General features: G+C 40.1%; 1 protein-coding gene across 16 annotated transcripts in view; it reads right to left on the bottom strand.

Moving 5' to 3' along the window:
* Positions 1-19769, bottom strand: part of stxbp5b (syntaxin binding protein 5b (tomosyn)) — a 39350-nt gene that overhangs the window by 5980 nt on the left and 13601 nt on the right. Inside the window, exons 8-26 of one of the 16 annotated variants that reach the window (XM_039785675.1) lie at positions 17463-17586; positions 17132-17210; positions 16211-16365; positions 16041-16113; positions 12629-12776; positions 12438-12505; positions 12252-12292; positions 10660-10880; positions 9913-10097; positions 9435-9560; positions 8704-8855; positions 7901-7984; positions 6606-6668; positions 6444-6500; positions 6301-6348; positions 4839-4889; positions 4488-4616; positions 3270-3509; positions 266-623 (exon numbers count right to left, since the gene is read on the bottom strand). In XM_039785675.1, the coding sequence (XP_039641609.1) occupies positions 266-623; positions 3270-3509; positions 4488-4616; positions 4839-4889; positions 6301-6348; positions 6444-6500; positions 6606-6668; positions 7901-7984; positions 8704-8855; positions 9435-9560; positions 9913-10097; positions 10660-10880; positions 12252-12292; positions 12438-12505; positions 12629-12776; positions 16041-16113; positions 16211-16365; positions 17132-17210; positions 17463-17586 (2402 nt within the window). Of the gene's footprint in view, positions 1-265; positions 624-3269; positions 3510-4487; positions 4620-4838; positions 4890-6300; positions 6349-6443; positions 6501-6605; positions 6669-7900; positions 7985-8703; positions 8856-9434; positions 9561-9912; positions 10098-10659; positions 10881-12251; positions 12293-12437; positions 12506-12628; positions 12777-16040; positions 16114-16210; positions 16366-17131; positions 17211-17462; positions 17587-19769 lie in introns of all 16 variants that reach the window. The other 15 variants (XM_039785674.1, XM_039785676.1, XM_039785677.1 and 12 more) reach the window with 15 other exon arrangements.

Here is a 19769-nt window from a genome sequence, read left to right on the forward strand (position 1 = left end):
ATGAACAGTTCAGATCAGTGCAGTTAGGTTTGGTTCATCAGACAGGTCCTAAGCCTCTTTTTTATCATTTTTGACAGAAGTGGACTAAAATGCAGTGTGGATATAACTGTTCCATAGCTGTACTCCCCTGTATCTACTGAACAGACATTATTTCAGAAACACATTGTAACGTTAAGAATTTTGCTACACAAATGTAGTTACTGTGACTTCATCAGACATTTTGAAAGTAGATTCAAATACCACCAGAAGCTACCAGAAGCCGTACCTCAGGGTCATGATATGGCCGTTAGCACAGAAACAGGCGATGCAGTAAGCTCCGGCCATCTGCACAACATCAGCCCTCAGCACGAAGGAGGACTCGGTGATGCTGTGTTTGTAGATGCGGGTTTGGGAGGGCATGGCCACCACCTTGGCCTGTTTCTCCGAACACAGCACAGCGAACTGGGAATCTTGACCCTCTTGTGCCGGGGGAGGGGAGGCTGGCCTGCGCCTCCGGCTTTTCTCCTTCTCCTCGTCCGAGGCATTTGGGTCGTACCATGGCTCGTAGGAAGGGGGCAGCAAAGTTCCAGTGTTGTCCAACAGGGCCATAGTCAAAATGCCTCCTTTGAGTGTGACCATTGTGCCTGAAAAATGAGTATTACAGAGGTATTGTTTGTTTTTGTTTTTTATTTAGATTAGAGACATCCTTCAAATTGCCACAGAATATACAGCTAATTGCTACAATCCTTAATTTATGTTCAACCAAGAGGAGAGCAGAGCGTGATAAGTTGGATATTTTCATTTGGAACATCTGGACAATAAGTAAGTAAGGTTTATTTATATAGCGCCTTTTACATTTACAGAATCACCAAGTGTTTAACATATAAAAAACTGTTACACAATACAAGCACTAAAAAAGAATAAAATAAAACAATAAAAGAAGAGAATAAAATCGCAGCAGATGAATAAGGGGAGAGACAAATAAAGTTAGTTAGTTATATAGTTAGCTAAAATTAGCTATTCCGATAAACCAAAAACCCAAATAACTGTGATGGGAAATAAATAAAACCACTTGCACTAGCCACTCAACCTTCAAAGTTCCGTTATGTCCTATGCTCCCTCTAATGCATTTTCATTTGCTTTTTCCCCCAATATTATTGGTGCAATAAAGTGTTCCCAGAACTGGCATGACCTTTCACTGTTTGGAATACAAAAATACTGGTTTGTTCATTTCAAAGCTTAAGTGCGTAACTTTTTGATATTAATAAATCTCCGTTACATTCAAGCCATTGCCAAATGAGTTGCTACAAAGCTAATTAATACTATCAGCTCCACACAACTCTCTTTGTATTTCTCAGTATGACTATGTTCAGAAGATTGTGGCGGCCGGTGACTTTCCCCACGCAGAAACTCGAGTGAAGAGAATGACCTCTTCTGAAGAGTCCATCATGTTTTTTTAATCCTCCATGTCCTCCTTGGCTACTAGCAACTGCGTGGAGGAGGAGCAGGATGAGGGAGTGTGTGTGTGTGTGTGTGTGTGTGTGTGTGTGCGTGTGGGTGTCACGAAAGGCTTTTATCATGTGGACGTGCCGACAGTTTTGTTGTCATTACTTAGAATTCCTCATGGGGGAGACAGGAACTACGCACTATAGCTTTAAACCCTGTAAATGTCTGACTATAATATTCAACCATGTAATGCTGCTATGTTGCAAATATGGTATATTGTTTTTGTATTATAAAAAGGCACGGTACATGATGAGTGTACAATGCATTTTAAGCCAAAACCTTCAGGTTTTAGTTGAAATGCTATACTGAAATAGCCACAATGTGTACCCGTGTGGACTCCACGTGGCACTCACTAATATTGTGCTGAGCTTTTAAATTCTGCTTAAAAAGTGGCATTTATTGCTCTTTGGCACAAAACACTGTCTGCAGGGCTTTGATACTGTGGGTTTGCTCATGAATATACAGTAATTGACTCAACAGTAACTTCTCAAAAGATTTCTGAAACAGAATCTTTTGGCCCAAACACTGTTTGTGGAAAGAAAACTCCTTACACACAGAGTTTTCAAGTGACCACAATTTCCATCTGTCCCTCTCCTCCACCACTTCCTTTCTAAATGCCAACTATTCACAGTGCAAGAAACCACCAAGACATGTCAACTATGAAGGCCAGAAAGGGTTATTCTGAGGTTTAAAAAGTAATGGACAAAGCAAAATGACTATTACCTACATCAGTGGTTCTCAAACGTTTTTCAATAATTAACCCCCATTTGAAGTATTTTTTCAGCCAAGTAACCCCTGACCAGCACAACACATTTTTGTTTAAAAAAAAAAGCCTAGGTATTTAAAGAGGCACAATACAGCGCTGCACCATCAGTGTCTGATTTACTAAACAACAATATTGCAACTGAAAAACACTTAAATGCTACATTTCAAATGTTTAGAAACACCAGATTCATCCTTATAGTGCATATTTATTTTAGGAATTATGCATGATTTACATTTTTTAAATTAACATTAAAAAAAAATTACATACCCCCTGCAGTAATCCAAAGTACCCCTACGGGTACCTCTACCCCCATTTGAGAAACACTGACCTAAATTATACTGCATTATATGCTCACCACACATGTTGAATCCCTGCTGCACAAAGCTAGCTTTCTCATGTCTGTGAGGAAAGTGGGACTTTTAAAGGGGCTTGTAGTCATTGATTAGTGTTTGTCTGTCTCACATGCAGAACCTACGGAAGAGGTTAGGGCCACATGTGAAAATGTTATTTAGGTTCTGAGTTTAAAGTCAGACTTCTGAGAAAAAAAAAAGTCAGAATTCAGTCTTTATTCTCAGGCTACATTTACATTGCTACTTTTTGCTTGCCTACACCACGCATTCACACTGCTCTGGCGGTTCAGAGCCTCTAAACCGGAGAAATTTGAAAACACTTCTGACCGCGTTTTGGTTTGGAATCTGCGGGGTTGAGTTGCAGTCTCAACGGCCGCAAACGGAGACCTTTGGCAACACTGACACCGACGCCAACGCTTCGCCGCCTGATTGGGTCATGACGTCTCGTTCTCTGAGACTAAGCTACTAACGTTACCATGGCAACTACCAGCAACGGGTGGAGTATACACGTATGTATGAGTTTGCGTTTAGCTCAAAACGTAGCAATGTAAATGTAGACTCAGAATTCTGACTTTAAACTTAAATACATGTTTTCACATGTGGCCCTAATCGTCTTCCGTAAGAACCCTGCCTGGTGAATTACTTCCAAGTTCAGTTGAGCTTCTTACCACAGGAGGAGATGCCAACGGGTTGCTGCAGCCTGTGGTCCCCAGGGGGCGGCAGGCTGAGGGCCACCATCATCACAGTGCCCTGGGTGGTTCCCACCAGCAGACAGGGGCTGACCACGCTGTCCGTCTTCCTGGGGAAACTCTCACAGAAGTGGAAGGAAGAGATGGCCTCTCGGGACTCTCGGTCTATGCTGGTCACACTTGAACTACGTGAGCGGGTGAAAGCGTTATCCTTGGCATCTGCACAGCAGGAGGGAGCACAAGAACGAGAGAATGAGGAATGATTGGTGTGTAAAGAAAGTGGGGTAACACTTTACTTAAAGGTATCTACATATGAGTGACATGACAGTGTCATGAACACGACACAGTCATGACACATGAACCCTAACCCTAACTTGTCATGACACTAAAATAAGCGTTAGGTCATAAACGTTTATGACTTGTTTATAACGTTCATGACAGTGTTATGCCACTCTTATGTAGATACCTTCAAGTTAAGTGTAACCGAAAGTGGTAAAACGTTAATGGAGGGCTTCTCCATGCAAACAGGAGAATTAGAGATGAAATCCACTGGGTCAAAACTCAGTTAGCATGTTAGTGCTATGTTCTGCTACTATATGTTTAGTGGAGCACAGCCTTAATCATATTCATGTCTTTATAGTGAGAAGTGACCCAGTACAGAGTAGACTAGTATTCAAAAAGATTTTTAACACTGAGATGCTCTTTGCAATGCTTCCCATAATGCACAACTAAATTGACATTCAACGTTCTCAATGTAAAAAAAAAAAGTGCAAGATATGCATGTAGTACTACAGGGAGTCCCAAGGAAGAACTATTGTTTAAGGAGCAAGAATTATTCATGCCTCATTACTGTGCTGACGGCAGCTGAAACACAAGCTTTTACCCTCTTTAAAAGGCTAATGAGAAATCCCAAAAGAAAAACACAAAAAGATCTGTGACACAGAGGGGAAGGCTAAAAAGACCGGCCATCATGTGAGTTCTTCACAAGGAAAAACTGTAAACAAGAAAAACGCGATTTTTAACACCGAGTGCAAAGTCAAGCCAGCAGGGGCTTCCTCAAAAAGAACCAAACAATCATAGTGAAAAGATTAGTGTCATGTCAACCAATTCAGAACAAAAGCCCCAGCAGTGGTGGGGGGGGGGTTAGTACCAGTTATCCCACTTCAGCCAAAGTCAGACCATGGCTGGTCCACTCACAGTAGTTGAGATCTGATTTAGTTCTACAGAAGGCCCCCTTCTGGGTCATCCTGGCCGCCGCCTTGCCTTCGTTCATATAACAAAAGTGCTTCTTATTTGTGAGAGCGCGCCATCGTTGGAACCTCTCCTCTGCTTACAGTGCAAACAGAGACACAGTGTTCGTCTCAACTTACAGTAGAACATCCCAAGACAACAGGAATCTCACATTTACAACAACATGCTATTAGACAATACAAAGTATTTGACAGCTGTGAACCCACTACAAAGAAAGAAGATTCAAATGACAAAAGGAACACCTGTAGAAAAGTGTAAAGGTTCTTAGAAGCTAAATAGTCAGTAGTTTTGGCTTACCCAGGTCTGGCTTTTGCTCGCTAGACGAGCTAATTTTCCGTGACATCTTGGCTGTAACAGAAACAAATGCTCATATTGTATGAGGAAAGATTGACGGCTAAAAATTGAAAAATCAAAGATAGTTTAAATAAATTGCAATCGAAGATTCCGTAATTATCATTTCAGCAACCTGTGACATAACATTGTTTTTACCACGCAAATCAGTGCGCAATCACAAATTATGATTTTCAGACATTCTTAAGAGTGGTGATAGATACTGAAGGATAACGGTTGAGGACATTCATAAAGTGCCTACAGTACATTATGCCATACATTGGACAACTCTTACTGTGTGTAACAAGACTGCATTGCTTTAAGAGGAATATTCTGACTCAATATCAATTGAGTTGGTGCTTTTAACTTTGTTGCTGGCTACCGGGACGGTTGCCAATATAAAGTATAAAATCCCCAAAGTTGCCCGTTGCAGTCTATAACCACCCTTAGAGAAACCCTGAGAATACAAATGAGGCTGAGCAGCATCAGAGACAACCAAAGGGCCTGCAATGTCAAACAAAGCAAGAGGCAGTCAAGAAATAAGGTAATTGCAATTCAGTGAACATAGCTATGCAAAGAGAGTAGGAGGAGGAAAAATCAGTGGGGAGCCAGACAGTTAACACTGAACTGAAGCCCTGGAATCAGAAACACACACAGCAAGTGTCTACAACCAAAGATACATTATCCACTTGAACAATTAAGTGACAAGGTTAGACATTAGTACTGTAAAGATTAAAGGAATACTCCACCGTTTGTTGAAATAGGGCTTATCACGGTCTACCCTGGCTGTAGATAGGTGGGCCAATGCATTTTTTGTCTCAGTGCAAGTAATTAGGTTGTTTTTTTGTCTTTTGTTGGCTCACTTTTACTCACAACATGCTAACCGGCAACATAGGATTCCATTCACTACGCTAAGCTAACTAGCGGCGGCATTGCCGGTGTTGCACCGGACTAAAACGATGCATGCACAAAAAATGCGTTGGCCCACCTATCTACAGCTAGGGGAGACCGTGATAAGCCCTATTTCAACAAACGGTGGCATATCCCTTTAAGGCATCAAGCAGATGTTCTATGCTTGCAAAATAGTACAAAAAAATTAACGTTTGTCAATTTGGCATAACATTTTTAATCCAGAGCAGCAGCAGCCTACAGCATTTTGAACAAAAATCTGCATAGAAAATCTGAGGCTTGAAATTCAAAAGACGTCCTGTCATGCATTTAATAAAGAATCCTGATTAATTTCATAAATCAACTATGAAACCCCCACACTGTATGATTAGTAAAAATACATTTCTTGAATGCACTTGTTTCTTTCATTGGCGCAAGATGCACAGATGGATGTAGGATTAAGGCACAGTGGGGTTAGACTGCTGTCATTCAGAGAGAAAGAGTGAGTGATCAGAAAGAATACATCTGGATGATACAGTACCAAAGTCATTGGCAACCGTCTTGGAAAAGCGTCTGCTTTTGAACTTCACTGGAAACAAGGTTCAAAAAGACAAATCAGATCACTTCAGCGCTTTTGAAAAGCTTAAATTTAAGGGGACGTGCAGCTTTTTAACAATACAGTACCCTTCTCTATGAACTTCTGTTTCCGTTCATCATCAGAATTGCAAGGGGAGGTAGATCCTACATGACAAAATGTCAGCATTTGAAAAAGATGTATTTCAAAATTATAATTATATAAATCAAATTTGTTTTTGTCAAAAGCACTCAGACTTCAGGGAGGCTCACCTGAAGTAGGTGATTTGCAGCGGTCCTCTGAGGTGTTGGACCCATCGTTGGAATCACACGTTGCTGTGGGAGCCACAAGGGTTGTAATTAAACATGGCAGAATTAGTCCTCTTGGACTACTCTCAGCAAGGCTTACTACAGCTATGCTGATTCCTATGGTACATACATATGGTGAAAACAATAGGGTCACCTATTTCAGCAAAGGCAGGGACAATAACCATACAGTGTGTAACCATACAACAACTAGGGCTGTCAATCGATTCAAAATGTTTTAATCACGATTAATCGCACGAGCGGCCTAGTTAACTTGCGATTAATCGCAAATTAATCGCACATTTTTCATCTGTTCTAAATGTCCTTTAAAAAGGGATATTTTTACAAGTTTTTAATGCTCATGTGGTATTTGAGACTGATTCCTCCGGTGGTACCTCAGAGGGGGAGAGAGCAGTGCTGTTAACTGTTTAATAACGGAGGATTTGTGAACTGAATACATGGGAATGAATTACAATAGAAATATATTTGAATATATTTATAAGTCGCTAACAGAGCTCCAGGTGTTTCTCCAGGTATTTACATTTGTACATAATGTAGGGCTTGTGTTTATTGTTTTTTTCCTTTCTTATTTTATTTTAATATTGTATCATTATTATTACTATTATTATTATTTTCATCATATTTTGTACTATTACTATTAATGAATATTATGTAAGGCAGACTGTTCTGGGATGGTCGGGGAGGGATTGAAAATGTAAAAAATACAATCTCTGTACAAACAATAGCATTTGTCCTTGAAATAAAAATATACTGTATATAAGTCGCTAACAGGGTCTGAAAAGTTGCTAAATCTAGCGAGAGAGCCGCCAAGTTGGCAACACTGCCCGCAACGTTACTGCTGCAGCGTCCTGATTTGCCAAACTACGGAGCGACATCACAGAACAAAAAAAAACAAAAAAAAAACAGAGTGGCAATTTGCATTAACTCGTTATCAAGGCGTTCATTTTGACAGCCCTAGTAACAACACTTCACTTCACAAATCTAGTACAAATCTGTTGACTTAAGTGGTGTTTGTCTAGTCAAATATATGGCAGGGTTTGAAGATACACTACCTGATTTTGTTAAAGTGCCCTCAAGCCTCCCCGCTCACTGCTGGAGTCAATAGTGAGCTTTGGGGATTTGAGGCTGCTATATCAATCAGGGAGTGTATCTTTATGAGAAAAAAAGGGAAGGCTTAGAGGAGAAAAAGGTAGGGAGAAGGGGGGGGAGGGGAGAGAGAATTCTGACACAACATGACTTACTCAAGTGAGATGGACGTAGTTTTTTCACAGACTCAGAATACAAGTAAGAAAGTCTGGACATGCAAGACGTCACAGTTGGATCGTCTTTACCAAATCACAGAGAGAGACCAACAGTCAAAAAAAAAAAAGAGAAACAGAAATTTGACAAGACATCATGCAAAAGAAAAGAGTCTCAAAGGCTTGCTGCTGGATTTCTAATTGAAATTAAACAATAAAAATATATCTCTCAGATAATATTCCTGCAGTTTGCATGCATTAAAATTTGTATTGCAGAGAACCCAAATAGAGTCTTGAATCTAGCATCAGGCCACTGAGACTAAAAACAGTACAAGTACAGAAAGTGACTGACAAGAACATAGTAAAAGACAGAAACAGCGAGGCTATAAACAGCAAATAAATGTGAAGTATGTGTTGTTTGATCATTAAAAGGAATCAAAAGGAAATGCCACTGCACCACTGATACAGCATTCACGCTGTCTTTAGTGTGTCTAACTGAACAGATGGCGAATATGTCAGTTATGCCCCCTGTTGAGGGACAGGAGCTACTGCAGGGGGGGGGGGGTGGCTCATGGTGCGAAGTCAAGACTGCTGCCAAGTGTCAGCCCTGCCTCACTAACCCACCTCTAACTGCCAAAGCCATACAGCTAATTGTTTAGATTGCTTGAGCAACACAAACCAACATAAGCTAAGTAATAACAATTTTTTTTCAGGGTTAATAATGGTAGTCAGCTGTAGGGGCTGCCTTAGCTATGGAGATTGACCAACAGAAAAAGGAGAGGTGTAATTGCTGGAGTGCAGCTCACCTCCAGAGGGATGCCGTGTTTTGCGTGGCGAGCGAGGCTGCCTCTGGTAGGGGTCAGATGGGCTGTACAGCTCCGATGTGCCCATGTTGAGGAGCAGAGTTTTCTGGAGGTAGTCCACCACAGCTAGACCATTACTGTTTCCAAACACCACACTGAAACGCAGGAGGGATGAGGGACACAGATGCTGTTTTTGCTCTCAACTCCTACCTTATGATACAAGCAGGCTGTATTTACAGTTGCACTGCATAAATGGTTACGGCCTTCTAGGGCTGCAACTAACGATTATTTTCCACTGTCGATTATTTTCTCGATTAATCGATAAGTTGTTTGGTCTATAAAATGTCAGTAAATGGTGAAAAATGTCGATCAGTGTTTCCCAAAGCCTAAGATGACATCCTCAAATGTCTCGTTTTGTCCACAACTCAAAGATATTCAGTTTACTGTCACAGAGGAGAGAATAAACTAAAACATATTTACATTCAAGCAGCTGGAATCAGAGAATTTTTTTTTTTTTAATAAAAAATGACTCAAATCAATTAATCGATTATCAGTTGATTAATTTAAGAGTTGACAACTTATCGATTAATCTTTGCAGCTCCACTGCCTTCTGTGTGTGTGACAGGTTGCACAAACACAGCTACTGGACAGTGATAACCACCCAGTATTAGTGTCGGCATAGAAAGATGTGAACTGATGTCCAAATATCCAGTGTGCTGGCGGCGTAGACTTACAGGCCGTAGGAGGAGTTGATAGCCAGGCTGGTGATGGGCTGAGGTGGCTCCCCGCTCACCCACACCAGCTGGATCACCAGCTCCACCTGGTAGCCCGGAGACTGCTTCAGCGGGGAGCTCCGCACCCTGCAGGATCAGACAGCAGGCTGGAATTATCACTGGAATGAATTATCACCCTTTTGGGTAAGCCACACTGACGATATCGTCATTTTTTTTTTTATTATTGTTATTCCCCCTTCCACCCTTTTACTGTCAAAACATTTTCATCATTTTTATAAAGAATATTATTTCCCCCTGGTGTACTGATGTGGACATTTTGTGAAGGATTGGGCAGTTAACTGGAAGGAGTGAATGGATGATGACATCACTTACTGAAAGTGGTCTGTTCAATGACAACCTGCTTCACAAAAACCTAAATAGCTGAGCCCAATTTAACCGTTTTGCAAAAAAACGAACAAGAAAACTTAATTGTCCGTACTGCAGGCATGGTTTATTGTCCCGGGGTCCGTCAGAGGAGTTGCTGCCTGTGGAGGGTTGAGTGGGAGGCTCACTCTCCTGAGGGCTGGAGGAAGCTCCCGGGGTAGGCAGGGTGGGGGTCTGATCCCCTCCTGGATCAGGGGAGTGACCATCGCTAAACTCACACTGCATCCGCACCTCCAAAAGCTAAACACAAGAGATGATATGTGACAAAATGGCTGGTTCTTGGACAGATTATGCCAGAACCTTCTTTTTCATACTCTGCCCCAGAAAAAAAAAGAGAAAAAGATAGTTGCAGACAAAGGAGTAGAAGCTTTGCTGGTCTTTCTGGTATTCATATACAGGTACTCCTTGGATACTTTGGGTGCACTGGGTTTATTCCATCATGTGAAAGAAAACTGTAAAAATGCATGTGTCCTTCAGAAATAATCCTTCACTCAAGTCATTAGTGAAGGAAAGTACAGGTGTGTAAGTTACTACAGACAATGACGCTGATAATAAAGGCATTCTAATTTTGCCTTTAAGTCCTACAGAGTGCCTTGGATTATTTTTGAAGTAGACATGCATTTTTACATTTCTGGACTGAGACCAGTTTTCCTTGACAATACGGAATAAACTACAAACGATAGTTGTCTGTATTCTGTCAGATAAAAGTTTCAAGCTTTAAATAAGGATTCATATTTGTCCAAAACTATAATTGTGCATGTTACTGACGACACCCTGTCATGGACAATGATTGTTCACCCACCTGCACAACTTCAATGGTGATTTCTTGTTTGCTGAATCTATAGACGATAACGTGGGCAGACACGCCGGCCACGCAGAGCATCCTGCTCTCAGGGCACCAGGACAAGGTCTGGATGGCAAACGGGTCCTCCTCTACTATATCTGTGTTTGCCTTCTCCTCCTTACTGCGAGCCCTCTCAAAAACCTTGGCAGTCTTCAGCTTGTACAGCACTTGAAGCATTACTTTGAGAAGAGGTAAAGAAAAAGAAGTTAGAAAGATATGTACTGCTGCCTTCAGTTAATGTACTCATGGTACATTAACTCAATAGCATATGATGTAGTTTGTTCAACGCACTAGTACACAGTAGTTCCAGGCAGCATTAAGTGCACACTGGTAGTGCCACCTGGATTAGTTCTTGTGAATTATGCATAAACGATTTCTCAAAACAGTGTCATGGAGTGGACATACTTATTTATGCAGATGACACTGTTGTATATACACATGCTTAAACAGCATAGCAAGCTGCTTCAAAGCTCACTAGGGCCATGGTAATAGTAAGCTTGATCAATTGTGTCCTAACTAGGGCTGTTAAACTGAACACGTTAATAACAGGTGAAACAGGAGTGGTTTACGGTAACACATCCATGAACGGGAGTGGATGCCTAGCAGAAACAAAGTTCCTTGAGCAGAAATGGATAAACAAAAAGGTATTTTAAATTGAAAGTTGAGTTTCAATTTGCTTTCAGATGCTTCTCTCCACAAGACTAAAGTTATTTGCATGTACTGTCGATGTGAACTGAGTTACTAACGGAGTAGTCGAGTCTCAAATGCTACTTGAGCACTAAAAACTTGAAAAACGTCCCTTTGAAAGTACATTTAGAACAGATACAAAAATGTGCAATTTTAATTATGACTCTCATGCAATTAAAAATGTCATCGATTGACAGCCCTAAGTCTTGACCTAAATAATCAAAGTTGAAGAAGCAGGTTTAAAAAACAAAAACAACTTAGTAAATTTAAGGCAAAATAGACACTTTCTCTCCTCAATTGCTGCCAAAATACTGATGAATATAAAATATGATTCTGTTCTAGGTACTAACTTTAAATGTAGGTGCATACATATTATATCTGCAAATCCAACATTTACACAAGTCTAGATATAAACCCTAAATCAATATAATCACTGTTACATTCTATAATTTTGAGTTATACTGAAAATGCTAACATAACCAAATAACACTTAAATAATTGCATGATGTTGCCACCTTGCATAATAAGAGTATTTAAGGATATGAAAATCAGGTATGGCATGCAATCTGTGATTTGCATACTTTACCGAAGCTAATGAGGAATCTACATGCATTTTGCACTGGCTTTTAAATGTTTCATCTATGTAAACATTAGTCTCAAGTGTGCTATAATAATGTTTATTTGACATGATGATCTGGATATGTGTATGATTACTGTGGTAATTGTACATATGTATGTTTTTAACTGTAACCTACGATATAACTTCTGCTGGAAACTAGCTCTCAACTAAATATGGCACAAAATCGGCATCAAAAAGGATTATACACAGCTCCCTACTGAATAAAACAAACAAAACTACTCACATGCAGAAGCATCCCAAAATTTGATCGACCCATCAGCATGCCTGAAAACATTAAAGAAAAAAAAAAGAGAAAAAAAAAGAGCTTATAATTTGCTCACAGTGACGATGCCATGTTTGAATGTGAATTAAAGTCAGTGAATCAAAATAACAAATTGATTCGTTTATTCATTAATAATTAGTTACTAACCCAGTGATTATGATCTCTGGGTAACTCTGAGTGCCTTGGCCCCAGTTTCCTCCACTAATAGGCCATTCCTGTGAAAATGCAGGCTTCTTTCAGTTGTGTTACCAGTTTACTAGCATTTATAGGTTTCCAAAAATCAATTCCAATTGTTAAAGTCTGATGCATTTTAAACGCACATTAAAGGAGCAATTTACCTTCTTGCTGTAACCTTGTCTCTTTTGCCGGCTGCCAACAGAGTAAAGTGCAGGAATAAGTTCAGCAGGGCAGTCAGCAAAGTACTCACAGCAGGTCACTGGTGACTCATGGATAGTCAGAGGATATGGATTCTCAAATATGGGGTACCTGTCAAGACAAAAGGATAGATTTGAAAACTAACTCCATCTTCATGGTATGTGCACTTGAGCTTCAACTTGAGATGAAAATGACAACTTGCTTGCTGCCAATCAATGCAGTTGGATACTCTGACCGACCGTCCAACCAGTTTCAATGTCCCATGAAATGGCTAGGTTATTGTAATTTTAGATTTCTTATACAGTGGCACTCATAAGTTTATGAACCCATGCTAAAGTTCACTTAAAAGAGGAATAAAAAAAAAAAAAAAATCATCTTTTGGAAATTTATCTTAATGCCTTAATTAAACAAATGAGGAAAAATCCAACCTTTAAGGACATTAATTTTTTTTTTTAATAATTTTTTTAAAATAAATTTTTTTTTTAAAAAAAAAAAAAAATAATTAAATTCTTTTTATATAAAAATAAAGGCAGGCAGAATTTTATTTTTTATTTCATGGATCCAGAATACTATGCATCCTGATAAAGTTCCCTTGGCCTTTGGAATTAAAATAGCCCCACATCATCACATACCCTTCACCATACCTACAGAGTGGCATGGGGTACTTTCCATAAAATCATCTCTGCAATGCAAATCAAACCAGCTATTAGGTTAACTGAAATAAAAAATAAAACCAAGGTTGGATTTTTTAATTAAAGTGATGGTTCGGAGTAATTTCACCCTAGGGTCCTTTGCACCATGACCTCGAGCCAAACACCCCCCCAGAAGCTTTTTCCACCTGGGTCTAACATTGGGAGAGTTAGCGTAGAGTAGCGTTATCAGCTGAATAGCTTAGCGCAGGGGCTAATGGATCCAGTGATGTATCTTGTAAATGACCCCACTAATAATGCCCGAAATGATACCAAACGTCTACACTAGTACAAATAGGTTATGTACTTATAAAACGATGGATTGTAAAGTTTGTAAGTACACCAGAAGTGTATGTAAATAACACTTGCCTGCTGGCTTCTGCTCTCTGCTGTTGTTGTTGCTGCTGTAAGACGAGTGCTTAGGGCCGTCTACAAATTACAACACCGAAAAGAGATGCAACAAAAATATTTATTAATTTAATGATTTTTTTTTTTAAAGTAAGTGCTGTAGTATAACTAGCAGGAGACAAGTAATAATTGAGGTAAGTTTGGAGACATTACCTTATTTAATCATTAAATTAATAAATATTTTTGTTGTATCTCTTTTCGGTGTTGTAATTCTTGAAGCGCCCGAAACACTTTCCTACAACTGCAGGTAGCAGCAGCAGCAACAGAGAGCAGAAGAGAGCAGGCAAGTGTTCATAAATTTCTGGTGTACTTACAAACTTTCCAATCCATCGTTTTATGAATGCATAACCTATTTGTACTAGTGTAGAAGTTTGGTATCATTCGGGCATTATTAGTGGGGTCATTTACGAGATACATCACTGGATCCATTAGCCCCTGCGCTAAGCTATTCAGCTGATAACACTACTCTAGCTAACTCTCCCAATGTTAGACCCAGCTGAAAAAAGCTTCTGGGGGGGTGATGGCTCGAGGTCATGGTGCAAAGGACCCTAGGGTGAAATTACTTCGAACCATCACTTTAAGGCATTAAGATCAATTTCCAAAAGATGATTTTTTTGTATTCCTCTTTTTAGTCAACTTTAGCATGGGTTCATAAACTTATGAGTGCCACTGTACTTTTATCACAAATTTAATTTAACTAGTTTAACTAGCACAGCACAGCAGAGGTGTTAATTTCCAAACAGGCTGACGGTTGGTGGCTTGACCGTACTAAAGTAACATTAATGTATGAATTTAAAGATTATTTTTTGGGCTTTTCCACCTTTATTTGATACGACAGCTAGGTGAGAAAGGGGAGAGAGGGGGAAGACATGCAGGAAATCGTCACAGGTCGGATTTGAACCCTGGACCTCTGCGTCAAGGCATAAACCTCCAAGTACATGTGCGCCTGCTCTACCCACTGATCCAACCCGGCCACAATTAATGTGTGAATTTAATTAGCAGAGGTGGTAATGCTATTATTTATTTTGTTAAGTTAGCACACAACACTTTACGTTACACACCTGGACATGGTCTGAGTGAGATGAAGGAAAACAGGTTTCCTCTTAACAAAATTCTCTGAATTCTCTTAAGATGGGCTTTTATTGTGAAGGGTAGACACAGAAAAGCCAGCGTTATGGCAGTGTTTTTTCCCTCTCAACCTTTATTGTGCAGCCTCTTAGTTTTATTCATATATTAATTTCTAATGCTGTCCGAACTGCTCCAAATTCCAAACCCCAAGTTCATTGGGTCCCCAGGAAGCCAAGTGTGAAGTAGACTGGATGAACGGTTCTCGAGATATTTTAAAAGACAACAGACGGACACACACAGACACACACACACACACACACACACACACACACACACACACACACACACACACACACACACTGAGGCTCCTCGATTTATAGTTAGATGTTAAAACCAAAATAGTCTGAAATCGTCACTTTAAAATTAATAAACAATAGCCACTTGGACTGCAACCATGGCACTGTTGAAATCCAAATACACATAACACTTCAACGTGCGTTACTGCTGCTAACGAACTGTGAGTGTTAAAACATCCACCGTGAGTTGGGAGGAATTTGGGGATTTGGGAGGAACTATTGGGTGCTATAACAGAATCGAGGACTGCATCATGATCATTCATGCTGGCTGGGTTGCCCTCCATTCATCAAATTAACTGTCTTTATATACAACCACTGGCAGTGTAAGATGCAACAGCAATAAAAATGTTCACACTTTAAGAAAAATAATTAAAAAAATTCATTTTTTACCATATAATTACCATAAAATGGTAAACATCAGGAAACACCCAGGGACTTTTTTTTTAACTAATTAAGATTAAAGTACAAAGGACATAATGCTTTTCTGCAAAACAATTTTCCTTTGGTAATTAAAGTTATTTTATTTTTCATGGGACCTTTGTAAAATAGGAGTAGACTTTGACAGCTTATGTATTCTATAAACTCATTATAGTTATTATACATTATAAATTCACTGCAGAGATGGATCGCGACTTTGTGTCATTTTTCTTGTTGATTTATTAAAGTCTGAAAGGTTTCAAATCGCGCATTTCTGACTGAAATCATATAAATACAGTTAATAGTGTTAAATAATCAGACGTATCTCTAGTATACTGTGTATTAATACATAATGTGCTTGATCTACAATACCCATATTCCTCAATGCATGCCAACAATACTCCAACTAATCTATGTTTAGAAAGCAGTATAATTACCCAATCTGTCCGAGGTCTATTACAACTAAGTCCTTCTCGAGGAGGACCACCACAGCATAAGGCTCCTGAAAGTCTGGCAAAAGAACCAAAACAGCACAAAATTAACAGCGACGTCATTTCAGGGAGCTAATACACATTCTGTCTCCAGAGCGGAGAGTGTTGCAGCTCACCATTTGGATATGGAGTTTCACACAGCGTTAGGAAATCTACGATGGGGTAGTCCATCTCTAGGACAGCAGTGCTCTTTCCATGCATCACAGTCAGACAGGCTCTCCTCCCCACTGTATCGTAAGACAGACCTCCAGACAGGATCATGAATGGGTCCCTGAGTTCAGGAAACACACACACACACACACACACACACACACACACACACACACACACACACACACACACACACACACACACACACACACACACACACACACACACACACACACACACACACACACACACACACACACACACACACCTTACTGAACGCCTTAGTTACTGCCCAACACTGGTTGCGAAAAGCTACTAGGTCCAATCAGTGGTAAATGGGTGAAGAGGGACACCCAAATGTTACTGTTGTGCTTTCTCTGGAGATTCTTTGCCCCCATTTCAAGAGCATTTATGATGGGAGGAGCCTACTTTTTAATTATAATGACAACTATATTAATCCCTGTCTTGAGAAGAAGAAAAAAAGTAAGGGATAATTAGATCAGCTTCAATGAAATAGTCAATTTTTCATGACATGTTTTATAGGAAAGTTTAGTCTTTTTAAACTTTCTGACCTTGACGTAACAAGCTTGTTCTCTTCAGATAATGATAATTGTGTCAACAGTTATCAAAATCTAATTAAAATGGAACAATGAATCATTGGTCAAGATCAAAATAATGATCACAACAAGACAAAGCCCATGAAACACATAATATAATTAGCCCTGGCGTTCCCAGCTTTCCACCCAGTTTCCACCAGCTGTCAACATGACTGGCCTGTTGTGATAGAATAACAGGAAAGGCCAATTTCAGTACAGGATATGGATTCAAACCAGAGTCGGTTAAGACACAGGATACAGTAGGTGGGGATATGCTACCATCACACTTACCCAGCCCTTGTTGTTTTATACTCCACCTTCAGAATAGGCTTGCATGGTTCTGGCTTTTTTCCATCCTTAGGCTGCTTTCCTAGTGGAGGTTAAATGGAAAAATGCATTTAAGTTGAATTTGCAGAAGTACAGTACATATGGTGTACATACTGTAACGCTCCTGTACACATGTATGGACATGTTGCCACCATCCCTCTGTTTTTGTACAAAGCACACCTCTAAGATTGGCTCTACAATATGTGCTTTTAAAGACATAGGTGGCTTCCATTCAATATGCCTGTACGCGTGTATATAAACAACGCACAATAAAAAAAAGTGCAACAGTCCATACCATGTGGTGTGATGATCTGTGCAGACTTGGCTTGGGCTCGTATATTCCATGTGGTCAGAGTGCCATCAGAGTGGCTGCAAACAAACTGTTTACCCTCATGGTGCCAGGCTACTGAGTGGATCGCCTGAAAGACACACAGCAGCATGTCGTTAGAGTGTGGTAATAAAGTACATGCACATTTTACAGCTGTGCAACAATGCATTAGAAGATTGGTAGAAGATCTGTGTGCAACATATTCAAAGCATAAGGCTGGATAATTCCATGTTTTTGTTATTGTCAACAAATCACTCGACAAGAACAAAACCAACAGTACGTTAGTCCGTCTCTTAAAACTTTCTGACTTGCCCAGCCTGTCTGTGGCACTCGGCTCCACACCCACCCGTTCCTACTGAAGACACAAGTATGTAAGTATAGAAGACAAATGCATACTTTCATCTATAAAAGCTGGGCACAGTAGTTTTAGCAAAAGTGACTCAACATGAGTAAATGAGACTATTTTTTAGATGTTAGATTAAAACACATTTGGTGCACTAGCAAGTAAGTTTGGCAGCAGGGCGGTGTATGTCGGATCGGCTCTATATGAACTACAGTGTGTGTCTTAATCAAATAAAGGAACATGTTACTCAGTGCAACGTGTGGCTTATTGACCTGCTTTTAATAGTTTTTGGACAACATTGGGGCTCCGCGGCACAGAGGGATAGGTAGGCCTGTCACGATAACAAATTTTGCTGGACGATAAATTGTCCCAGAAATTATTGCGATAAACGATAATATTGTCATCGAGAGACCATTTGCATCTAATATAATGATAATGTCCAAATAATAGGCCTAATACTACTACTACTACTACTACTACTACTACTACTACTACTACTACTACTACAGGTACACCTTTTCAAAGATCAATACACTTTTATTTCTAAAGAATATTTAACACTGGAACTGGAAGACATTTTAAATATCCACAATATGTCTTTGATCTCCTTTGGTATGTCGTCTTTCACGCTGATGTAGGCTACAGTTGAGGAATTGCCGTTTGTGACACGTAAGTTCTCAGACTAGAGACTCTGTACTACATTTTACAATTATTTAACACAAAATATTACATTTAAATAATATATAATAAAAAAATAAAATCTAAATGTATGGCTAGCTGCCACGTGGCGAGTAAATGTACCAAAATAGTTCTGTTTTTCAGCCTTCATTTTGGCGAAGGTGCGGCTTCTACTCCTCTGCAGGTCGGAGTGCGTGCGGGGGGCCGACACCGCACACGCACACACACACACACACACACACACTTTCCACACTCCGTGTCCGCGGACAGCTGTCGGCTTGTACCGTTAATGTTGGTCGCATTGCCGGACACATGGAGCCACTTTCCTGAAACCGCTTGCGAGACTGAAGAGTCCACAGCGTCGTGTAGTCTCCGAGCCCGTCTCCACCGCCTCCACCTGCAGGTTGTCAGCTGTGTGGTTTGGAATGAAACGGAGAAAACGGGACGCCGATAGTACACGGTGGATATCGGCTCATATACTTTTCTTTTGGACGAGCGCCTTTACAGGAAGGTGCGGCGAAACCCTGCTCCAACTCTCTCGCTCTCTCCGCGCCGGTAGCCTACCGCCCACACAAAGACCATGCGCCTGACAAGAGGGTTCACTCCTCGTTACGCTAAGGAACCGGAGTAGTCCTCCAGTCTCTTTGGTAGAGAGAGAGGGGAGAAACGAGGAAAATAAACAAGCATGCAAACGGAAATTATCGCGGCCGGAAAAATTATCGAGCTCATTTTTTCTTATCATGCGATAACTCGATTTATTGACTATCGCGACAGGCCTAGGGATAGGTATATCAGGCTTTGCCTACAAAGGCGATAATTGTTTGTAGGATCAGTTCATCGTTGGCTTTGGTCTTTTCATGGGATTTAATTCATGGGATGACAATAGAATATCTCCGGACTTATCCTTTAACAGTGCTTAGAGAATGACTGAAACAACTTGATTTACAGTAAGAATTAGCACAATAAGAAAAGAAAAAAAACCATGAAAATGTATTTATTATCGTGTGGAATGTATGAATGAATATGTGGAGAGAATGTGTTTTTTTTAACTATTGGTACCTTACAGGAAAAGCACTCTGAGTTTCGTTGTGCATTTTTTTATGACACAAAGACAATAAAGGCATTCTATCTCCTAATAATCTAGAAAATGGTTTTATTTTACTAAAACTCGATTAACAACAAAATCCACCCAACACAAAACCTCTCAAAGGGGCCCAACGAGTAATGAGCTATTTCAGGTTTCATGAGAAGAA

Source organism: Perca fluviatilis, chromosome 20 (assembly GCF_010015445.1).
Source record: "Perca fluviatilis chromosome 20, GENO_Pfluv_1.0, whole genome shotgun sequence".
NCBI classification, from domain to species: Eukaryota; Metazoa; Chordata; class Actinopteri; order Perciformes; family Percidae; genus Perca; species Perca fluviatilis.